Below are 20,353 nucleotides of genomic sequence, written 5' to 3'. Positions count from 1 at the left end.
CTGATGTCTCATCATGTTTTAATTTAAAATGGTGAGTCTTCTGTCAGAATTACATATCCAGCAATAAATAAACAAGCAATTAACATTTTTCACATTATTTATGTTATTTCTGGCTCATTTAAACCTTTCAAATGAATAAATCGGCTGTTTATGAAATTACTGTATGGTGACTAATATAAGCACTCCCTTTCTAGCCTCCACAAAACTTTGATCATTACTTCATTTATTCTCAAAACACGCATACAAGAGTGATAAATTAGATCTCTAGTCATGCTGCCCTTTGCTTTTTAGGAAACATTAATTTTGAACCTACAAAAACATTGTTGATGGTCCTACCTTGCGGCCGCTCTTCCACATGTACTTCATGTAAGCATAGGTAACGTGAGGGTGGGTTGTAGGCAATGGGTGATCAAGTTGCTTGGAGGGGTCAACACCTAGGAGGAGGACCAGGGTCTTATGGGCCAGTGCCTAGAGGGAGAAAGTGGCCAAGAAAAAGTACCCGAGTCAGAAGACTCACAGTTCAAGAAGAATTTGGAAGATGAAATCACAGATATTACCCCTGACTTTTAGGGACTTGCAAAACTACAGAAACATCAACCTGTATTTGTCTTTAGTTGAAAACAGGTTTTCAGAAAAGAGGAAGACAGATTAAGACATTAAGATGGCCGTTCTCGTCTACTTTTAATGTAACAGTGAGTTATTGGAGATTCTGCTATCTTTTGTGTGCACTTAAATATAATAAGAGCAGATGTGGAAAAAATAGCCAACCATCTACCATCAATTATAAAAACGTTGAGGTCAGGGACAGAAAATTGCACAAATTTAATAGAGAAGATATGAACGATCAGGTTTCTAAACAGTGCTGATTGAAGGTGTGCAGCTGTTCTACTTTCATCAGTGCCAGCTAAAAACATTTCAAATGAAATATCATTTCATTTCAGGAGTTCATAGTTGCACTTCACTTCACTTTGTTAGAAATGACCTTCCTTTTTCCTCCTGGAAAAACTGATCAGAATCAGCTCTGATTTTGTTCTGAGTGCTGTGTGACTAGAATTCATCTGTAGAATCCCTTCCCTTGTACAAACATGTCACTGTACTCACCAGGCGTCCGCTCTTGCCACAAAGACTGGCATATTTCAACCAGGTCCTCATGTCTTCGTGGGGGCTGATGACCAGAGATCTGACCATTAGGATCCTCTGCCAATCCTCTACAATGCGCTGACAGCCCTGAAGGAAAACACATATTGTTGCTCCGTCACATTGTTCAGAGAGAGAGGTACCTACTAGTGAACCTTGAGAGAACAAACACACGTGAGGGAGATGTATGCTTCAATGACTTCACTATTATTTGTTTTAAATGCCCACAGTAAGTACAGGCTCACATGGCAGAAAAAGATAAATATACAGGTCTCATATTTATATTTGCAAGACCACTGCCTCTATTAAACAAACATTTAACCTTTAGCAGTACAACAAATCATCTACAAAGATAATCGTATCTTGAAGGAATTCTTTAATTTAATGTTTATGTTAACTGTATTTCCTTAAATGGTAAAACTATAATGGGACCTTTCAGTAAGCTGAAATGTTAGGGTAAAGTTCAACACTACATTTTTTGTAGTAAGCTTAACATGATGGGATAAAGACCTACGTACAGGTCACATCTGGCTTGAACTATGCTCAGTAACTATAATAGCTAACACAGTTTAGTTTGGATTAAACCACAAGAAATCATTGGCATTGTGCTTATGAGGTATGAAGCCACATTATCCAATTCATCCACGTTGACTGAAGGGAACAAATGCACCTGAATGCGCATCATGATGGACAGATGGTCTTAAACGACATCACTGCAGTGATGTAGCTGTCCTTCCAGACACAAGAATAAACCCATTTCATTTAATTAAACAGAATAAAAATTTCCAATATGTTTTAAAATATTATGGTTTTGATTGAAAATGAACTGCGAGGTGAAACAGCTGAAGAACGCAAGTAAAAAACAAAGAGCTTTTATTGAGAGGCAATCTGCCTAAATTTGCCAAAAGAATCTGTTATATAAACGAGTAGGAAAAAGGCTTAAAAATATCCCCTACAAAGACTGGAGGGGTGAGCTGTTTTAAAATACGTGCACAGAAGTACAGAGAAATACACATAAGTCCTGAAATCCTCAACCTTTTCTTAGAGGAATATTAAAATGTTTCACGACTTGCATTTGTTTGAGAAACAGAACACAAAAAAGGGGGAAAAAAGGACTGATCCTTTAACAGACACTTGGCCTTAGTCCGCGACTGAAACTGGGGTTTAAATGGACAGAAGTGCAAGAAATCAATCTGATACACCGATGAACAAACATCAGGGGGCTGTGTTTTCTTGCACCTTTACCACACCTGCAAAACTTTGATGAGGGATAAGCTGTTTAAGGGAAAAAGCACTTAACAGCAGGACACTCGTGGACAGATGTGTGGACTCTGTCAAATAACAAATACACAGTTTGATCCCCAACACAAGGTAAGATGACTGGGAAATACTATTTTATAAACTCGTGTGCAATGTTGAGTAGAAAAAGAGTCACAAGTGTTCTGTAATCAAGGGGGGAAATCTCCGAAACATAAAGCCAACTGGAAGTAGAGGAAACTGCCATTACTCTACTTCCCAGTTGAGGCTGCTCCAACAGAGAGTCAATCTCCAGAGACTTCAACATTAAAACATTAGACCATTCAGAAGCATATTCACAGCGCGGTGCAAAGACAGTTTCAACCTCTGTCCAGAAACCCACTATGAGTGGGGTCAGTTTGTTTTTGTTTTTTTGCTATAACCTGGATAAATGAGTTAAACGCATTGCTGTGCTAAAGACAACTGCTGTATGTTAGGCCTCGCTTCTATTTCTTCATGTCAGTAACTTGGACCTCTTCACTGTTTGTGTGTGCTGTTGGTTGCCTTTTTCAGCAACTAATGGATTAACTACAGTGATACAGACAAACTGGCTGTGATTCAGCACATTTGTGCTTCAGTTTTGGTGAATGAAATACTAATGTTTTATTAGTCTGTCTTTTTTTTTTTTTGTACAGATTAACTAGCATTTGCACTTGTGTCTTGAACCAATGCAGTTAATTAATGTAGCTGGGTAATCAAACTTGCTATAAAACTTGCTACAATAACTTTAACTTTTTTTTTTCCATATAGGATAACTTCTGGCTCTAACCACCCCCCAATGCTAACATTGAAACTTCAAAATGCAGAGTCCAGAACCAGTGTGTGACGATAGCAGCTTTTATACTGTCTGTGGATGTGATACTTTGGTTTAACAAAAGTGTTAAAAATACAACAATCCAAAAATCACATATCACCCATATTGTTCATACACTCCACGTATTTCGGTTTTTGTTTTTGTTCAATCAAAGCCAGTGTCCTTTGTTGTATCTCGGGACATTACTGTGACCTTCTGGAGTGGGAGGAAAGTGATCCAATTGCATTAAGCGCGCTGGCATTTCCACGTCAGACTGTCCAAAAAAACCTAAAAAAACAACATACTAAAAAAATCTGGGCAGGGACACAGTGTCTTCAGATGAGTACACGGTTCCTGGCATGTGGTAAAGGTGAAGGATGACACAGGTTTTTGCATTTCAATTCCGGAAATTTTCCAGAGCAGTGTCCCTAACATCTGAGCAGGAGAAGAGAAGCAGGAACTCCAAAAAGGGCTGATCTTAAGCCATATAATTAATGCTGCATTAGAACAACTAGACTGATATGATTTAAAGTGTCAGGAATGGTGCATCACAGATCAAAATTTTAACAGTCTTTCTCTCTGACTTAATATCCCTCCCCTCAGCGTGCACATAAAAGGGTGAAACACAGTTAATTAAGATGTCACGCAAAATGGAAAAGATGTACTTGAACTTCATTATTTTACACTGGATGACATTCGTCTCAAATACCAAAGACTTGGCAGGCTGTAAATATTTCCCAACCGCTTGTGGAGTCAAGGTTGTTCCAAACATCCTTGTATTTCATTTAACAACATATACAACACTGAAATTCACAATTAATAATGATATAATCAGTCAAATGAGGAGTTTACAGTTGGTTTACAGTGTGGATTACATCAAACGAGCCACCCTTTTCATTTTTTTTTCATGACACTAATGGTACGCAAAGTCACTATATGATCAAAATTAATCTTCTTTTCTTTATTAGTCTGTGCACATGTTTGAGGAGGTTAATTTACTCTTAAAAATTTTTTACGACTTATATCTGTGAATTGTTCCTTTAGGGCACGGGTAGGCAACACAGGCCTCGAGTGCCCGTGTCTTACAGGTTTTAGATGTGTCCTTGATGCAACACAGCTGATTCAAATGGCTAAATTACCTCCTCAACATGTCTTGAAGATCTCCAGAGGCTGGTAATGAACTAATCATTGATTTCAGGTGTGTTGACCCAGGGCGAGACTACGTCAATTAAAAAGTAGAAGGCAGACAGTTTACGTCAACTTCCACAGGCCGGGGGTGACATGTGAATGGATGGGTGATGTGGTGCATTCACTGGGCATTTGGAACTGGAATACTACAGAGTAGGCACTGCGCTACAGTATCATATTTATTAAATAAACATCATAAAATAATATTGTTTGTGTCCACATATCGTGTGCTATTACCTGAAGCCTCTCCCACCATGTTTCCCTGATGATTTCCCTTCTCTCTGGCACCAGCTTATACTGGATTACCTCCTCTAGTTCTGACAACATCTGGCAAGACACCATGGCCTGACAAAGAAAAAAAACATACTCAGATTACTTACACAGATACTGAGTATAACAGTTGATTATAGCAGTTACATTGCTAAGATGGAGCTTCTGTGAATCATTAAAAGATCATAACAGCTTTTAAAATGATCAGAAATTGCAAACAAATGCATTCATTAACCCACTGGACCCAACTGTGCAGCTTCAGTAAACATTAGTTATACCGATATCAATAGTTGTTTTTTTTTTTTTTCCATATCTCTACCATGTTTACTGCTGCACTATGGATCAAAATCTACTATGATCAGATTTCATATTAACAGCTCTTTTCTAGTTTCAGCTGTTGATATGTTTGGATAATACCATTTAGATACACAATGAAACAGACACAGCTGTGGCATGACATTTAGGGTTTGAAACTTGGAAGTCAAATGAAAATTCAATTTTATAGCTGTTACATAAGCTCACTGCATATGAATGCTATGAAAAAGATGGTAACATTTACCCCGTAGGCTCGACTGTAGCTCTCTCCCGCCATGGCAGTGAGCTCGGCATCCAGGAGGTCTCTTGCTTTGTCAATGCACTGCATTAAAAGCACAAAAAAAGTATAGTGTTACATTTAAAACATCCCTAGTTTATCACCACACATAAATGTAAATATGCTACATCCCCCCCATCGTTTTCAAAAAACTTTCCTGAATGCTCCAACTATTAGTTAGCAAACGGGGCCTTGAATTCTCTCTAAATACACCACTGGTACTACTGGTTGCAGAGGGCATTTCCTCAAGCTTGTCCCCTGAATGTACCATAGCACAATGTCACACTCTCCTAAAAACTCCCTGCGTCAGGACTGGCTAGGTTTGGGTAACACTAGGAAATAAAAACACTTGGTATAAAAGCACAAAGTCATGCTACAGCCTCCTGTTCAAACCTTTCTTACTTAAGAGCTGCCAACAGTGACACATTAATGCAATTAGGACTAGAATGCCTGCTTGTATAGGAAAATGATCTGATGCACTGCTGAGTGCCAAACATTTTATAAGGACAAGTAAATGAACTGTTGAGAGCAACAGTACAAAAGTTATGTAACCACGCTTAAGGCTGTCAAATGTGTCTTAAAAATAACGTCAATTTTTACACAATTACAGAAACAGAGCGGGGAAATGCAGGCTGACAAAGAACTCACAATGGAAGCTCTTAGTCAAGGTTCTTGCTATGAACAGAATACAAAAACCTTTTCTTTTCCATTCACTCTCCTCCCTCCTCCACTACATTTGGAGTTTTGGAGTGTATCACACACTCAGCAAGTCTCCAACTTTCCCTGTGAGACTTCTCCAAATTCAAGGATGCTGCAAACATTCCATTACCGGTGAATGCGTACCCCGAGGGGCAGAAATACCGTAACTGAGACAAAGACCCGATCCAGAGTAGCTAAAGGGACAAACAAGGACACACATATTCTAGCTGCAAGTCTGCTGATTTTTGAGCTTGTACAGTCAATGTTTTTGGGAACTGTTATTAGAGGGAAGGTAAAATGAGAGGATTACTGAGGAAGCGTCTAAGACCAGGGCACACAGCTGTTTCAGACCAACTCCCACCAATTATTTTTTGTGGGGAGGGAAAGGAGCAACTGCATGCCAAAACAACTCCTCAGGCACGCACAACAAGATGGTGGTGGGGATGAGGTGACAATGAAGCTGCTTCTTTATAGTCTTCACTCTGTTATGGTCCTGTTTACTCCTGAATTACCACGCTGGGGCCTCATTGAAAATGTGCAGTCCAGACGACTCCTGATAAATGCAGTGTCTGGTTCCTGGCAGCACAACCAACCATCACCCAAGGATTCTGTTCTTTTACGACAAGGTTGCATTTACGGTTTAAGTTCAGTGATATTAGCTTATGATTGCAGTGTAGTATAACAGCCTGTGTATGACTGTTTAGGCCCAAATCAGCCACTGCAGAGGAAAAAACAAACAAAAAACATAACTAGGCCTTGAAACAAAGCCCAGTTGTGACTGAGATGTCAAAAAGAGGAATGTGACTTGCAAAACCCACAAGAAAATGTACAAATCAAACGCATTCAGAGAGCAGACGTATCATAAATCTTGTGCAAGGAGCATGACTAGTGTCTACACATCATCAGTTCAACAGACCAAACAGTGGGCTTTATAAAGCAAAGCAACCTGAAACCATTCACACAGATGCCGTCCAAGTCTCACGGAGCACATGTCTGGTTGTTGGGGGTATAGAGGAAAGAAAGCGTCAGCCAGCCTCTCAAGTGCGAGGATTACCAACGGCATCCGGAAAACTAGACTGATCTCATGTCGATGTTCGAGCTTTCTCCCTCTCTGCATCTGCTTCTCATTCCTCCTCTTTCATTGGTAAATGGTAAATGCCCTGCATTTGTATAGCGCTCTAAGGACCCCAAAGCGCTTTACACTACATTCAGTCATTCACCCATTCACACACACATTCACACACTGGCAATGGCAAGCTACGTTGAAGCCACAGCTGCCCTGGGGCGCACTGACAGAGGCGAGGCTGCCGGACACTGGCGCCACCGGGCCCTCTGACCACCACCAGTAGGCAAACATGGGGTTAGTATCTTGCCCAAGGATATTTGGCATGCAGCCAGGAGGCAGCCTGGGATCGAACCACCGACCTTCTGATTAGTGGCTGACCTGCTCTGCCACCTGAGCTACAGCCACCCCATTGTGAGTGGCTTCTTGTCAGCAAAAAGTCGAAACTTCCCTTATTCTGAAGAATCCTGTGGGCCACACCTGGACCCAATCTCTAAATTGTGTGTGGTGTGGGAGGGCTGTGAAGGGAAAGAGAGGTCAGAGGAAGCAAGTCTCCAGGGCTTTTGATGGTGAGAAGGGGACACGGAGGATGAGTCGAGGGTAGCTGAAGAAGCAGGTGAGGCATGTGTGCGTGAGACGTTCCTCCATCCAGTTTGAACAAATGCATCTCCAGGGACCATGAACTCATCTACAATCCTCAAACGTGATCAGATGAGGAAAACACAACCCACCTGACCTCCACCAGACCTTGTCGACATGCAGACAGGAGGACTAATAGGCTCTTTATTTGTTTGAGGATAAATGCCGTAATGATTTCCAATTTGGGGAGTTACATAACATTTCCACACCAAGGAGGTACCACATCATAAAAGAAAAGAAAATACCCAGACCTGGTGTATTTTACTAGTTTTAATGAACAGCCGCAGCTGATGGGAGGAATTTGATCCCTTTTGGAGCTGTAAAACTATTTTATGTTTCTTTACAATGTTTGGTTTTTGGTGATTTGAACATCTCATGCTTTGCTATAAAGACTATGGAAAATTCCAGACAACATAAGACGGGGTAATTTCAAGTGAAGCATGTCTTTATGAGAGCGTATCTAAAAATACACACTTTAGTGTATTTGTATGAGCTGGGCCCATTTGTGAATGATGACTTAACCCACCTGTTGGGCCAATGAGAAGAGGTCCTGATGAAGGGCTAGCACTGCTCTATAAAAAGCCCCATCGTGCGTGTCTCTAGGGATCATACACGTGTACTCTTCCATGCTGTCCCAGTGCCCTGGACAACAATAACGCCACAAAAAAAAGAACAAAGACACGAGTTACGCAAGAACTTTGTCATAATGAGTAAATATTTAAATGTGGTATCTACATATTACTTAGTGTGCAGTCACAGCTACTTTGATCAACGCTCCACCACAGCGTAAATAACGATAACCTCGACATTATGTTTTTCAACATCATCTTCAGAAAGACAAGCCTGCCAGTTGGGTGTCACATCTGGTTTTACCACTTAGTTAGGAAAGTCAAAGCAACAGACCAGAAATCTCTGGGGTTGCTTTAGCAGTGTGTTCCCTGCTTTTCTCCACCATTGCACATTACGATATGTCAATGTTATGACTGGATACTATTCCCATCTGGTTATGCGAGCAAGACTTGGCAAGAGCTGGTACTGTTTTCACTGTTGCATTGTTTCACTGAGTCAGGCAGACAGTGGCTTAAGTGCCCAGCGATGGTATTTTCTGTACCCTGACTGCTAAATATACATATATATATATATATCCACATTTTCACTCCAATGACTATTTTGAATAATTATTTGCAGTCTCATATTAAGTATTTGAGCGATTACCTAGACCCCAGGCAGCAGCAGCAGCCATGCGCGCCATCTTGGCCTGCGTTTCTTCACTGACAAGTGTCCATTCTTCACAACACTGCTGGTGCAACTGGCCCCTGGAAAACATTAACAAAACAAACAAATGTATTTTTTTTTTTTTTTTTTTTGCCTGTCCCATTTGGTTCTTTAGCCGTCAGAATTGTTGTCTGAAGATCAACAAGGATACCCAATGGATCATCACGGCCTTGCCGTATTGGTCCATTTGTTCGACCTTTGTTGTTATTATTTATTTTATTTTCAGTTGTTACAGACGGGACAGACATGACTGAGGATAGGAAAGGGAGAAAGAAAGACCGACAAGAAAGCAGGACCGACAGTGCACAATGTGCTTGGAAATAGCAGCCAATAAAGGTGTAGTTTATGTCTATGAACAGTGAACACCCGTGTGCACACCTCTGTGGATCAGCGCGCTTGTATTCAAAAGGTTTCCCCATGTAACGGTCTGCTAGAGGATGTAGAGAGCCATAGCCCCGTCCCCCAGGGCATGAAGCAGGCATGGAGGAGATCCAGGCTCCAGACATCCAGAGGCCCCAGAGTGCGAGAGCCCAAGGAGGACCACCGGAGGGGCATCCGTGCCACCCTCCTGGGAAGAGCTGAGGAGAGCCAGTAGCCACGGAGCAGAAGCCAGAGGGGGATGCAGTGCCCGCCGGCTCTGCCAGCAGAGAACAGGGGTGTGTGAAGACCCGTGTTGTTCTAAGGTGCATTTAAAACACGGGAGAGCATGGTGCTGCTGCCAGAGAGCAGCAGGTGTTAGCACGGCCCCTCCCGAGAACCCTCAATGTCTACATGGATTTAAAATTGAAGGGTGGGCATCTCAGTGTCTGAGATGTCACTCAGCAGTTAGCTGCTGACTAGGAAATAATCCAGACGAGAGTAGGAGTGATGGACATGTGAGAAGAAAGACTATTCCTTACTGTTGGGGTGAAGGGAGCGCCATGCATCGCAAAGGCCATAGTCGCTCATATACTGTTTGATTATATTTGTGGACTGCCAATTGCGCTGAGTTCCTGTTGTGTTGAGCCTATCCATTTCTTCATTTAGTCCAAGGTTGAGGTCGCTGCCAAGAATAAGTGTGCAATCAAGGTTTTTCAGAGAGTGCACTAACAAATCCGTGGAAGAATGAGGGTTCATCAACATTTGGACCATATACACTTACAATACATAGCTTTTTGTTAAATATTGATAATTTAATAATAAGGAATCTACCCTCTGGATCTATAACTGCATTGAGTACTGTAAAATTAACATTTTTATGTATTAAAATTGCTACTCCCCTTTGTCTAGAATTATAACAGGCTACAAACAAGTTAGGAAACCAGGTGTTTTAAGTTCGTTTAAACCTGTGACAGGCCTGTGAGTTTCTTGTAATAAAACAACATCTGCCTGTAGTTTTTTAAGCTGGTTAAATATCTTTAACCTTTTTTCTCTGGTGCCAGCTCCATTTACATTCCATGTGACAAACCTTAGTGTGCCCATAATTGTGTGTGTATGTCTAATGATGTACGCTGGGTGTTTCGTTTAGATGGGTGAAGAGAATGTGGAAACATCACTTGTTTGTAAATAGAAAGAGAGAAAAAATGTGTGGTGAGAGGCTCCATAAGTCTGACTATGTGTGTGTATATTCACTAATATGAACAAGCGTGGCTTGCGTGTGTGTCCTATAAGTCTGTGTGCGCTGTGAGGCTGTTGTAAATGTGCTGCCGTTGAGCACATGTGTTTGCGTGGTGTGTGAATATGCAGAAATAGAGGGTGTTGTTTGTAGGTGAGTGGGGAAGTAGGTGATCACAGCAGTGAAAGAAAAGAGAAAGAAAAAAACCACGAGAACGGTGAGCAACAACAACAAGAAAAGAAAAGAAACGAAAACATTCCAATTAAAGCAAACAAATTTAAAGTACTGGAGTGAGATCAACCCCAGAGTATGTATAGCATTGAGGGAAAAAACTGAACTTAACATGTCTTGTTAATCAGGTAACAAATAGAACTGAATACTGGAACATTAAATAGACAGCCAAGATGACACTGAACTACAAAAGTCAAAGTAAGATGATGCACAGGAATGTTTTTTTATTGAACAGATACTGATTTGCATATCAGAGGTGTCTAATGGGGAAATTATGGTCCAAAAGTGGTAGCGTGATTGCTTCTGACTGCTTATCTACCTTTAGACAGTATCTGTTGTCAAAGGGAGCAGTGTGGTACAACTGGTCTGTGGGTACTCTTCCTTGTGCTGCTGCTGGTCAATCAGCCAGCGGCAGATAAGACAGAAATTACAACATACAAACTTAGATGAAACTCAGTGTTAAAAACAGTGACAAGTGTCCACTGTAGTCACAGCCTGTATTTTCCATACTGTATATTGTTTAGTCTTTAATGGGTTTTTTCATATTTGTCTTATCTTAACAGGTTTGAGATTCAAAAACATTTAAATTACCCACGAGAAACTGTTTTAACTGGTACTTTTAAAGTATTGTAATATTATACTGGTCTTTCCTCGCCACATATCAAAAGGATCTTCTCATTCTAATGACATTTCACACAAAATGACTTTCCTGCCAAGCACATCTGGACAAAATGAAAAGGAAACTGACAAAAGATAATGTTTCTGTGACATCTGCAATTATTTATACATTCATTTGTTCTTACAGATGAACATCATCAGTGTACTGTTCCATAACAATCTGATAACAGCGAGTATCCCACCAAACAGATGGAGGTTCCTGTTGGGGTCAGGTGCATCCAACCAAGACTGATTCTGCATTAACAACAATCAAAGAAATGTCCAGTCAAACCAACTGCAGGTGCTTTAATGGCAGGGTGTTGGAAGAAGCTTAGATGAGAAAGGGAGGAAGGATAGGCAGAGAAAATGAGAGAGACGGGGCTGGATGGGGGTCAGTGAAATGAAGTTGTTTTCCATCTGCCTGGATATCACATAACAATGAAGGCAACAGGTACAACCTCAAGTAAACTAGCACATGTGTCTACAGCAGACAAATAGAAGTATATTTTGGCACTGTAAAATACTTTTAAAGGTGAAAACCAAATGAAATGAAAACGTGCACATGAAAAGTATGCCTAAAATTTGATAACTGGCTTTATTAGACAGGCAGACCTCCCCAAGAGGAACACATTCAGTGCCTTATATAGCTTTAAGTTCCAATTAACAATGAAAGCCACCTTAAAGCAGAGAAAAAACATGCTAAAATGACTCTATATACACAGATTATTTGCTCGTGTTGCATTCAGTCATCCTGAAATAACAGACTTTCGCAAAACTGACTAATGTCTACAGAACACAGAAGGACTCATTACTGCAGAATTATGGCAGCTAGACTTTCCTAATTCTAAAGGCTCCTTCCTTCAAACTTTCTAGACTAAACATTTGCTTAAAAGGTGTCCAACTCTCTAATAAGACTGTCAAAAGCATCAACTGCGCAATCTTAAATCACTTTTTGATTAGTACTGAGACCTTCACAATGTCATTGTGTAGCAAAACCTAACATTGGTCAACTGTTATATCATCTCTAAGCCCTACCCTGCCACACACAAACACAAAGCTCTATTTCAGCTGAATCATTCTCTTGTGGAAAGAATCATAGTGTGCACCATAATGACAGCAGGTTATATAAGCTAATTAACATCTGCTTTGCTTTTTGAGCTCTGTGATGATCAACATATTTCTATCCATCTTGTGATTTTTTCCCCTAAGTATGCTCTATCAAAGTGGGTGGCTATTATGGCGTTGAGGCTTTGCTTCAATGGTGTAGCAGCACCTCTGGCTTGTCCTGGGTGACTGTTCATGTGTTTTCTCGTAAAATGTCTTTAGTCAACTCAGAGGTATCAAATGAGAGACCTAATGTCAGGTCTCATTAGGAATATGGCTTCCTATGTATGTATGTGACCCAAGATAAAAAACAAACAAACAACAACAACAAAAAAAAAAAAAACAGAACAAAGAACATATTATCACTGTCAACTTATTCTTATTTAGCCCTACTGAACTCATACTAGGTAAGATTAATAACATACCATTCTCCCAGAGCCTCTAAGCAGCGCATTCGCCCCAGGATGAGCTCTGGATCCTCTTTGTTCATGTCGATCTTCTTGTCATATGCTACCAAGGCATCTTCCCACTCATGTAGCTTCTCATACCAGGTGGCTTGGATTTCCTAAAAGATGAAAAAATACAGTAGGATAGCGATTACAGAAGACATATCAAACTATAACACTGTATCATAATGTTTTGGGATTATGTGGGTTTTTTCATGACCATTGGACAACGTAATAAAGAGTTTTGGAAGAGCAATCCTTATTCCATCTACAGTACCTTACTGTGCTGTATGGCTGACATTTTCTACTTCAACAAGCAATCCTGGACCTGTTACATCTACCAATGACTTCCAGGACTTCTTTAGGGAGCCATGCACGAATGATTAAGCACACACTTTACTGTGAGGGTTCCTGAAGTGTATACTAATCAGGAAAACATTGCATTCTCCCATGGTAAAGCTTTCCACATGGTCAGCACATTAACAAAGGTCCAGAGTGGAAGCTCCAACCCGGAGGGCGGTGCACTGTTGGACGGACCAATCGGAGTCTGCGCTGCGGGACTGTTTTGATCACGCGGACTGGGAAATGTTTCACGTGGCCGCCAGAGACATTGATGAATACACAGACTCAGTCTGTGGATTTATCAGGAAATGCGTGGAAGATGTCGTCCCATCCAGAACAGTCAAATCCTTCCCAAATCAAAAACCCTGGATTAACGGAGATGTTCGCGCGGCACTGGCGGCACGGAACACCGCCTTTGCCTCCGCGAACACATCGGACTACAAACACGCACATTACCAACTCCGGAAGACGATCAAAGCAGCCAAACGTGAGTACAGGGACAGGGTGGAACAACAGTTTGACAACCCTCGGAGTATGTGGCAGGGACTAAACATGATCACAGACTTTAGAGGGAAAACCAGCACACCGCAGACCACGGCCTCTCTGTGTGAGGATCTAAACGTATTCTACGCTAGATTCGACACAGCGAACACCATGAGACCGGACAGTGTGCGCACCGCGGATGACGTCAGTGCGCACACTGTGTCTGAGGAGGATGTGCGGAAGTGCTTCAGGAAGGTGAACGCACGCAAAGCTACTGGTCCGGACGGGATTCCCGGCCGCGTCCTCAGGTCATGCGCGGCTCAGCTGGCTGGAGTGTTCACGCACATCTTCAACCTTTCCCTCTCTCTGTCTGTAGTCCCAGCCTGCTTCAAAATGGCCACCATCGTCCCTGTACCCAAATCCTCCACCATCTCCTCATTGAACGACTGGCGACCTGTAGCCCTGACCCCCATCGTAAGCAAATGCTTCGAGAAGCTGGTCAGGGACTTCATCTGCTCTGCACTACCCGACTCACTGGACCCTCTACAGTTCGCATACCGCCACAACAGGTCCACTGATGATGCCATAGCCCTGACACTACACACTGCCCTGTCACACCTGGAGAAGAGAGACACGTATGTGAGAATGCTGTTTGTAGATTACAGCTCAGCATTCAATACCATCGTTCCCTCGAAGCTGGACAGGAAACTGCAGGATCTAGGACTGAGCAGCTCCCTCTGCAGCTGGATCCTTAGCTTCCTGTCTGACAGACGCCAGGTGGTCAGACTGGGCAGCATCACCTCATCCCCCATCACACTGAACACTGGTGCTCCACAGGGGTGTGTACTGAGCCCTCTCCTGTACTCACTCTACACCTACGACTGCACAGCCACTAACAGCTCCAACATCATTGTGAAGTTTGCGGACGACACTACAGTGGTGGGTCTTATCACCAACGGTGATGAGACGGCTTACAGGGAGGAGGTCAGCGCCCTGACCCACTGGTGTCAAGACAACCATCTCACCCTCAACGTCGCAAAGACAAAGGAGTTGATAGTGGACTTCCGGAGGTGCAGAGAAGTACACACCCCCATCACCATCAACGGCGCTGCTGTGGAGAGAGTGAGCAGCTTCCGGTTCCTTGGCGTACACCTGGCTGAGGATCTTACGTGGTCAGTACACACAAACAAAACAGTGAAGAAGGCCCAGCAGCGCCTCTTCTTTCTCAGGAGACTGAAAAGATTCGGCATGAGCCCCCGCATCCTCAGGACCTTCTATCACTGTGCCATTGAGAGCATCCTCACTGGATGCATCACCACCTGGTATGGCAACAGCACCGCCTACAACTGCAAAGCTCTCCAGCGAGTAGTGCGGTGCTCTGAACGGATAATTGGAGGTGAGCTTCCCTCCCTCCAAGACATCTACAGGAAGCGGTGCCTGAGGAAAGCGGGGAGGATCATCAAGGACTCCAGTCACCCCAGCCATAAACTGTTCAGACTGCTTCCATCAGGAAGGAGGTTCTGCAGCATCCGGTCCCGTACCAGCAGACTGAGAGACAGCTTCTTCCACCAGGCCATCAGACTGCTGAACACGTCATAGACACCTCAGCTTCACTACTGGAACTTTAACATTATGCACTCCACACTGTATATAAATGCCACTTGTTTTGCACATATTCAACTCTGTATATTTTATATATTTTATTATTATTATTATTATTATTATTATTATTATTATTATTTTATTTTATTTTTTTACTATTTAATTTGTAAAAATGTGTATACACACACACACACACACACACACACACACACACACACACACACACACACACACACGTAGGAAAATATTTAGTATACACATCCAGAAATGCATACACTATTATATATTGTACATATATTTATTAGTTTCAGGTTGGCCATTCTTGTATTTTGCTCGTTTGTGTTGTTGTGTTTGCACATCTCTGTTGCTTGTGGGGCTCGCACACAAGAATTTCACTCGCATGTGCTGTGCCAGTGTGCCTGCACATGTGATGTGACAATAAAAAGTGATTTGATTTGATTTGATTTGATTTGAGAGTGAAACTCTTCTCACTGAGTCTTTACCAAGTTTTCACAGAGAAACAGAAAACCTGCTCTCTAAGGCAAAGAAAAGTCATTTTATATACAAATCAGGGAGGGCTGGTATCTAGTGAGTGGTAGTGTGTTGATTAGTTATAAAACTCAGATTATAAAATCAGGTGTGAATTCTTACAGGAGAGAAGACAGAGAAACTGGGAGAAAGCGCAGTGAGAGGAAACGCACTCAGTGATCTCAAGTCAGAGTCTATCCCTAACCTCTGCATTAGCCTATGGTTCACCTGCTTAACCCACTGAGCTATACCGGCTGCCATTGTAATTTTAAATTTATACCAATATACATTGAAGTGACAGTTGTATGAATATAGGCTTAAAGCCCAGACTCTACGCTTTGGTTTGAGGGCTTAAACAAAAATATTGCATTAATGACTGAGCAATGGCAATACTTATATATAGATCAAATTTAATCAGTCTTGTCTTCATGTCCAAGTTTTAGCGCAATTAATTATTAAAGTTTCTATTGTTTTCTCTTGGTGTGGAGATACTAATTCCCATTTATGATTTATGATGCTGCAAATATCCAATGACCTCAAAGGAAATATGATTTTGGGGACAGCCAATGCCAAGAAACTAATGGCAAATTACTCTAATAGGGAAAAAAGGCTTATTATAAATTTTTGGTTATTTTGGAGACAGTTTCAGACTCTATCCATGTTCACAACTGTTGCAATTAGTATAAATGAATCAGTAAATCATATCCCTCCAATAAATAAATAAATAAATAAATCCAAAATAAAAACAGAATAACACCAGTCTACTCAACTTATTGTCAATGTGCCTCAAGTGCCTGTCTGGCACATTCATTCGAGGAAAAAGGAAAAACCACAGTTAGTTAATGACGTAACTTTGGTAAAAGGGAGGGAGACCGATCCAAATAACCAAATGCTCTTTTCCTGTTATGTAACTTGTGTGGAAAATCAGTGTAATCATATCCAAAGCATGTCCACTCTGACAGTTATTTCATTTATTTTCAAATATGGATCGGGTCCATGTACGGAGAACATGAAACAACCGAGTTTCTAGTAACATTTAGGAGGTGTGGTGCTCTATGTGAACAGAAAAAAATCTGAAAAACAAAACCAATATTTTTCTACAATGGTAGAGTGAAAACAAAAGAATACAAAGCAGTTCATTTAACTTTTATAATGACTCATCCCACACAGGAAAAGCTCGTCATTAAGAGAGAAATATTGCTCCTTTTTTGTTTAGATGAAAAATGACATTATTTTGCATCATAAAAAGGGCCCAGTGGGCCCAAGAGTCATGTACAGCAGACAGACAAAGCAAGTAAAAATTTAAGAACATGCAAACCTCATCTTAATTAGACAAATGAGTCCATAATTCTGTCTCTTGCTGTAAACCCCTGATAAGTACAGCAGATGGCTTTTCCATATGCAGCACATTAGGATCATGGTGTTCTGGTGATATCTGCCTCAAACAACCATCACCCCCACATTAGAATAAGGAAAGGAAGACATGCAGACAGAATTCCTAATACAATGTAACTCACTAAAGACATATTCAGTCCAAAACTGTTTGAAGAAATAAAAGGGTCTGAGTGTATGTGAATACTGGCCAGTATGGTCTAATTGATTATCCAAGAATTTTTTAGACTTACCAGATGTAAAGAAAGCAGTGGAGTTTATAGCAAATCAAGGCATGGGTTTACATCTTTATTATTATCGGAATCACATTTTTAAATGTGTAATGTAACTTTAACACCATGCTACACCTACATACTATGAGCTATTTTACTTGGACCAAATGCTCACATCTTTCTAAACCAGGAAATGCAATTTTTTTTTACCTAATTAAGTTGTGAACTGAGCCAAATTTAACAGATTGGATAACATTTTTACAGGGTTTGCAACAACAACAGTTGTCCAAGTGTCAATCCGAAAGAAAACCTGGGACACGTTTTTCCTTCTTTTTTCTGGTTGGAAAATGGAAAAAGTACTCACCAGCTCACCAAAATGTTTCATGGCATATTCCAGAACCCCAGATGCTGCTTCTGGCTGCTGCAGTTTATTGTTGATGCTGAAAGAAATGACAAAACAATGGCAAACTGTTAGGCCAATCTGAACACAAAACAGGGGCTTTCAGAGCTTTACTGTTAAGCATGAGGACATGCAGGTATTATCTAAAAAGAAAGACAAGGCAAAGGGACACCGTTTGGAAAACATGACATGGATGTATAAATCCCAATCACAGGAAGTGCCAGCAAAGACTTCTATGCTGCTTAATGAAGCTAATCAACACACTACCTCTCACTAAATCCCAGCTATCCTTAACACTAAGAAATGTGCTTTATCCATGATCCTAGAAGAAAAGCAGCTCACACAATGATGAGGTATTCTTATCCCAGCCAGCCATCAATGCATCCTTTCTCAATGCATTTTGGAAACGTTAAATAAATGTTTGATACTTTAATCAAAGTTGTTTATTGGGAAAACTAAAGGCACCTATTGACATGTGTCATGCTTGTTTGACAAAGGATGATTTCCTGTCAAGACGTCACAATTCCCGTTTGTGCGCCCACCGCTGACCCGCACTGCCATCACATCTGGAAACACTCATATGAACCACGAGTCTATTATACTTCCTCAACTGAGAAACCTGTGTGCAGTCACAGCCAATACATCTGTAAAATGTAGCTTTCAAAAAGTGCTGGTATGCAGCGAAATTCCTGAGGACAGCAAGCAAAAGCTGATGACAGGCATTAGAGCATGCATGTCAGAAATCTGCTTAGACAAAGGGTAAAGGCCAGAAACTGTGATGAAACCGCGCTGCGAGGGGTCATGCTAAAGCTTGAAAGGACCCGTTAGTGCAGACCTGTGTGATGATGGGTACAATTTTAAAAATAAATAAATAAATAAATGTAGTAATCTGTTGCAGAAAATTACATTGATTGGATTTTAATGCACAATATTAATAAAACATTTAACTAAAAATGTTCATAAACATACCATAAGCATGGCATTATTAGATGATAAAGACCTGGCATTTATATGAAACATGTACAACAAGAACTGTAGTTTTAGCAAGTACTCGTTTATATTAAATTAAATTTATATATTTTTTCCTGACACTTGCAGCTGGGTTTGCAGTGAAACAGTGAAGGTCTCCCTTAGCATTAGTGCCTGCGCAGCAGTGATGAAGGCTGAGACGTAGCAGTTATCTTTTATATAGCAAGCCTGCGTTTGTAGGTTGAAGAACTGCCACAAGACTAAAGCACGAGTTTGTCAATCATGAGACTGCTGTTTATGTCACTTCTAGGAGCTTTGTACGCTATTCACTTTGCCTTTAAGGTACCAAAAAACCACTTGGATAACCCTGCACAATGAAAAATTATGCCTATCCTGTACATTTAAATGCATCACCAAGGGCATCTTCACAAGTGTCCATATTTCAAGGAATCAAGACCACAGGATAATTTATCCATATTTGTGACAAGCCAGGAACTTTGAGCAAACATCAGTTAAATCCCCCAGTAAATGAGAACAGGCTGGATTTAGAGAGGTAGGTCTATCACGAATCAAACCAAGCAATCCCCTCGATCTTGCAGAACAGTGATTATTGTTCTTTGACAGACATTAGCATTTTGGTGGTGTAATCAGATGACACAGGGAAGAAGACTTAATGACCTCACGAAAATCCCATTAGACTATGATTGCATAATATGAAAATAAGCTTCTTTTAAGTAAATAACCGTTTGTCTGTGACTCTCACGGAGCTTGATAGGATGCCAGGCACTGTTGCAGTATCCCACGCTCTTAATTAGGCACAACTACCACCCAGTATTCTGAAGAATCCTGACATTATCACACAGGTATGTTGTATATACTTGTTGATTTTAAACCAAACCAAAAAATTAGTTCTTCTGTTGTTTGTAATTTACTCTCAACCTCAAAATGAACAAAAAAACCTCAAGTCTCCATGTCCTACCTAACAGAAACAGATATGTTAAAACTGGCCAGATGTGCCTTTATCTGGGATGGCAAATCAGAAGGAGGGCTTTCACTCCTGCAGACCCTGGAGATTTCACTGTCCCTCAGTTAAAGCCATCTGGCTACCAGCTCCAAGCACATGCAGTCTAAATACATCCAGATGACAATGCTCACATAACATTCCTCTCAAGTAAAAAAAATAATAAATTATTAGCAAGCAGAAAATGTACTGATATCACTGTCAAACCCTCTCATGTGTGCAGGGCCCCAAGTACCACTTCCTAACTTTTTACACATTGCACCTTTGGTATATGGAGAGGTCACCAAAAAGTGCATGTGCTGAGGTTTGAGACTGTAAAGCTGTCAATATTATCGCATCTCACCAAGAAATTTTACCAATCTGGTGTGTAAAAATGAACGAGAAAGAAAGCTGATTGAAACTGTTGTTGTGTTGCTCTTC

General features: G+C 41.1%; 1 protein-coding gene across 2 annotated transcripts in view; it reads right to left on the bottom strand.

Annotated features, from left to right (window-relative positions):
- The window catches only part of mtor (mechanistic target of rapamycin kinase), a 78,574-nt gene that overhangs the window by 18,208 nt on the left and 40,013 nt on the right, over nt 1-20,353 (bottom strand). For both annotated transcript variants that reach the window (XM_080900119.1, XM_080900118.1), the window contains exons 29-36: nt 17,908-17,983; nt 12,964-13,103; nt 8,893-8,993; nt 8,204-8,319; nt 5,244-5,321; nt 4,652-4,759; nt 1,102-1,227; nt 337-468 (exon numbers count right to left, since the gene is read on the bottom strand). In XM_080900119.1, the coding sequence (XP_080756245.1) occupies nt 337-468; nt 1,102-1,227; nt 4,652-4,759; nt 5,244-5,321; nt 8,204-8,319; nt 8,893-8,993; nt 12,964-13,103; nt 17,908-17,983 (877 nt within the window). The remainder of the gene's footprint in view (nt 1-336; nt 469-1,101; nt 1,228-4,651; nt 4,760-5,243; nt 5,322-8,203; nt 8,320-8,892; nt 8,994-12,963; nt 13,104-17,907; nt 17,984-20,353) is intronic.

The sequence above is a fragment of the Rhamphochromis sp. 'chilingali' genome, assembly GCF_963969265.1.
Source record: "Rhamphochromis sp. 'chilingali' genome assembly, chromosome: 12".
NCBI lineage: Eukaryota > Metazoa > Chordata > Actinopteri > Cichliformes > Cichlidae > Rhamphochromis > Rhamphochromis sp. 'chilingali'.
Note: the sequence above shows the minus strand (reverse complement) of the source record. Positions and strands in the feature narration are given on the sequence as shown.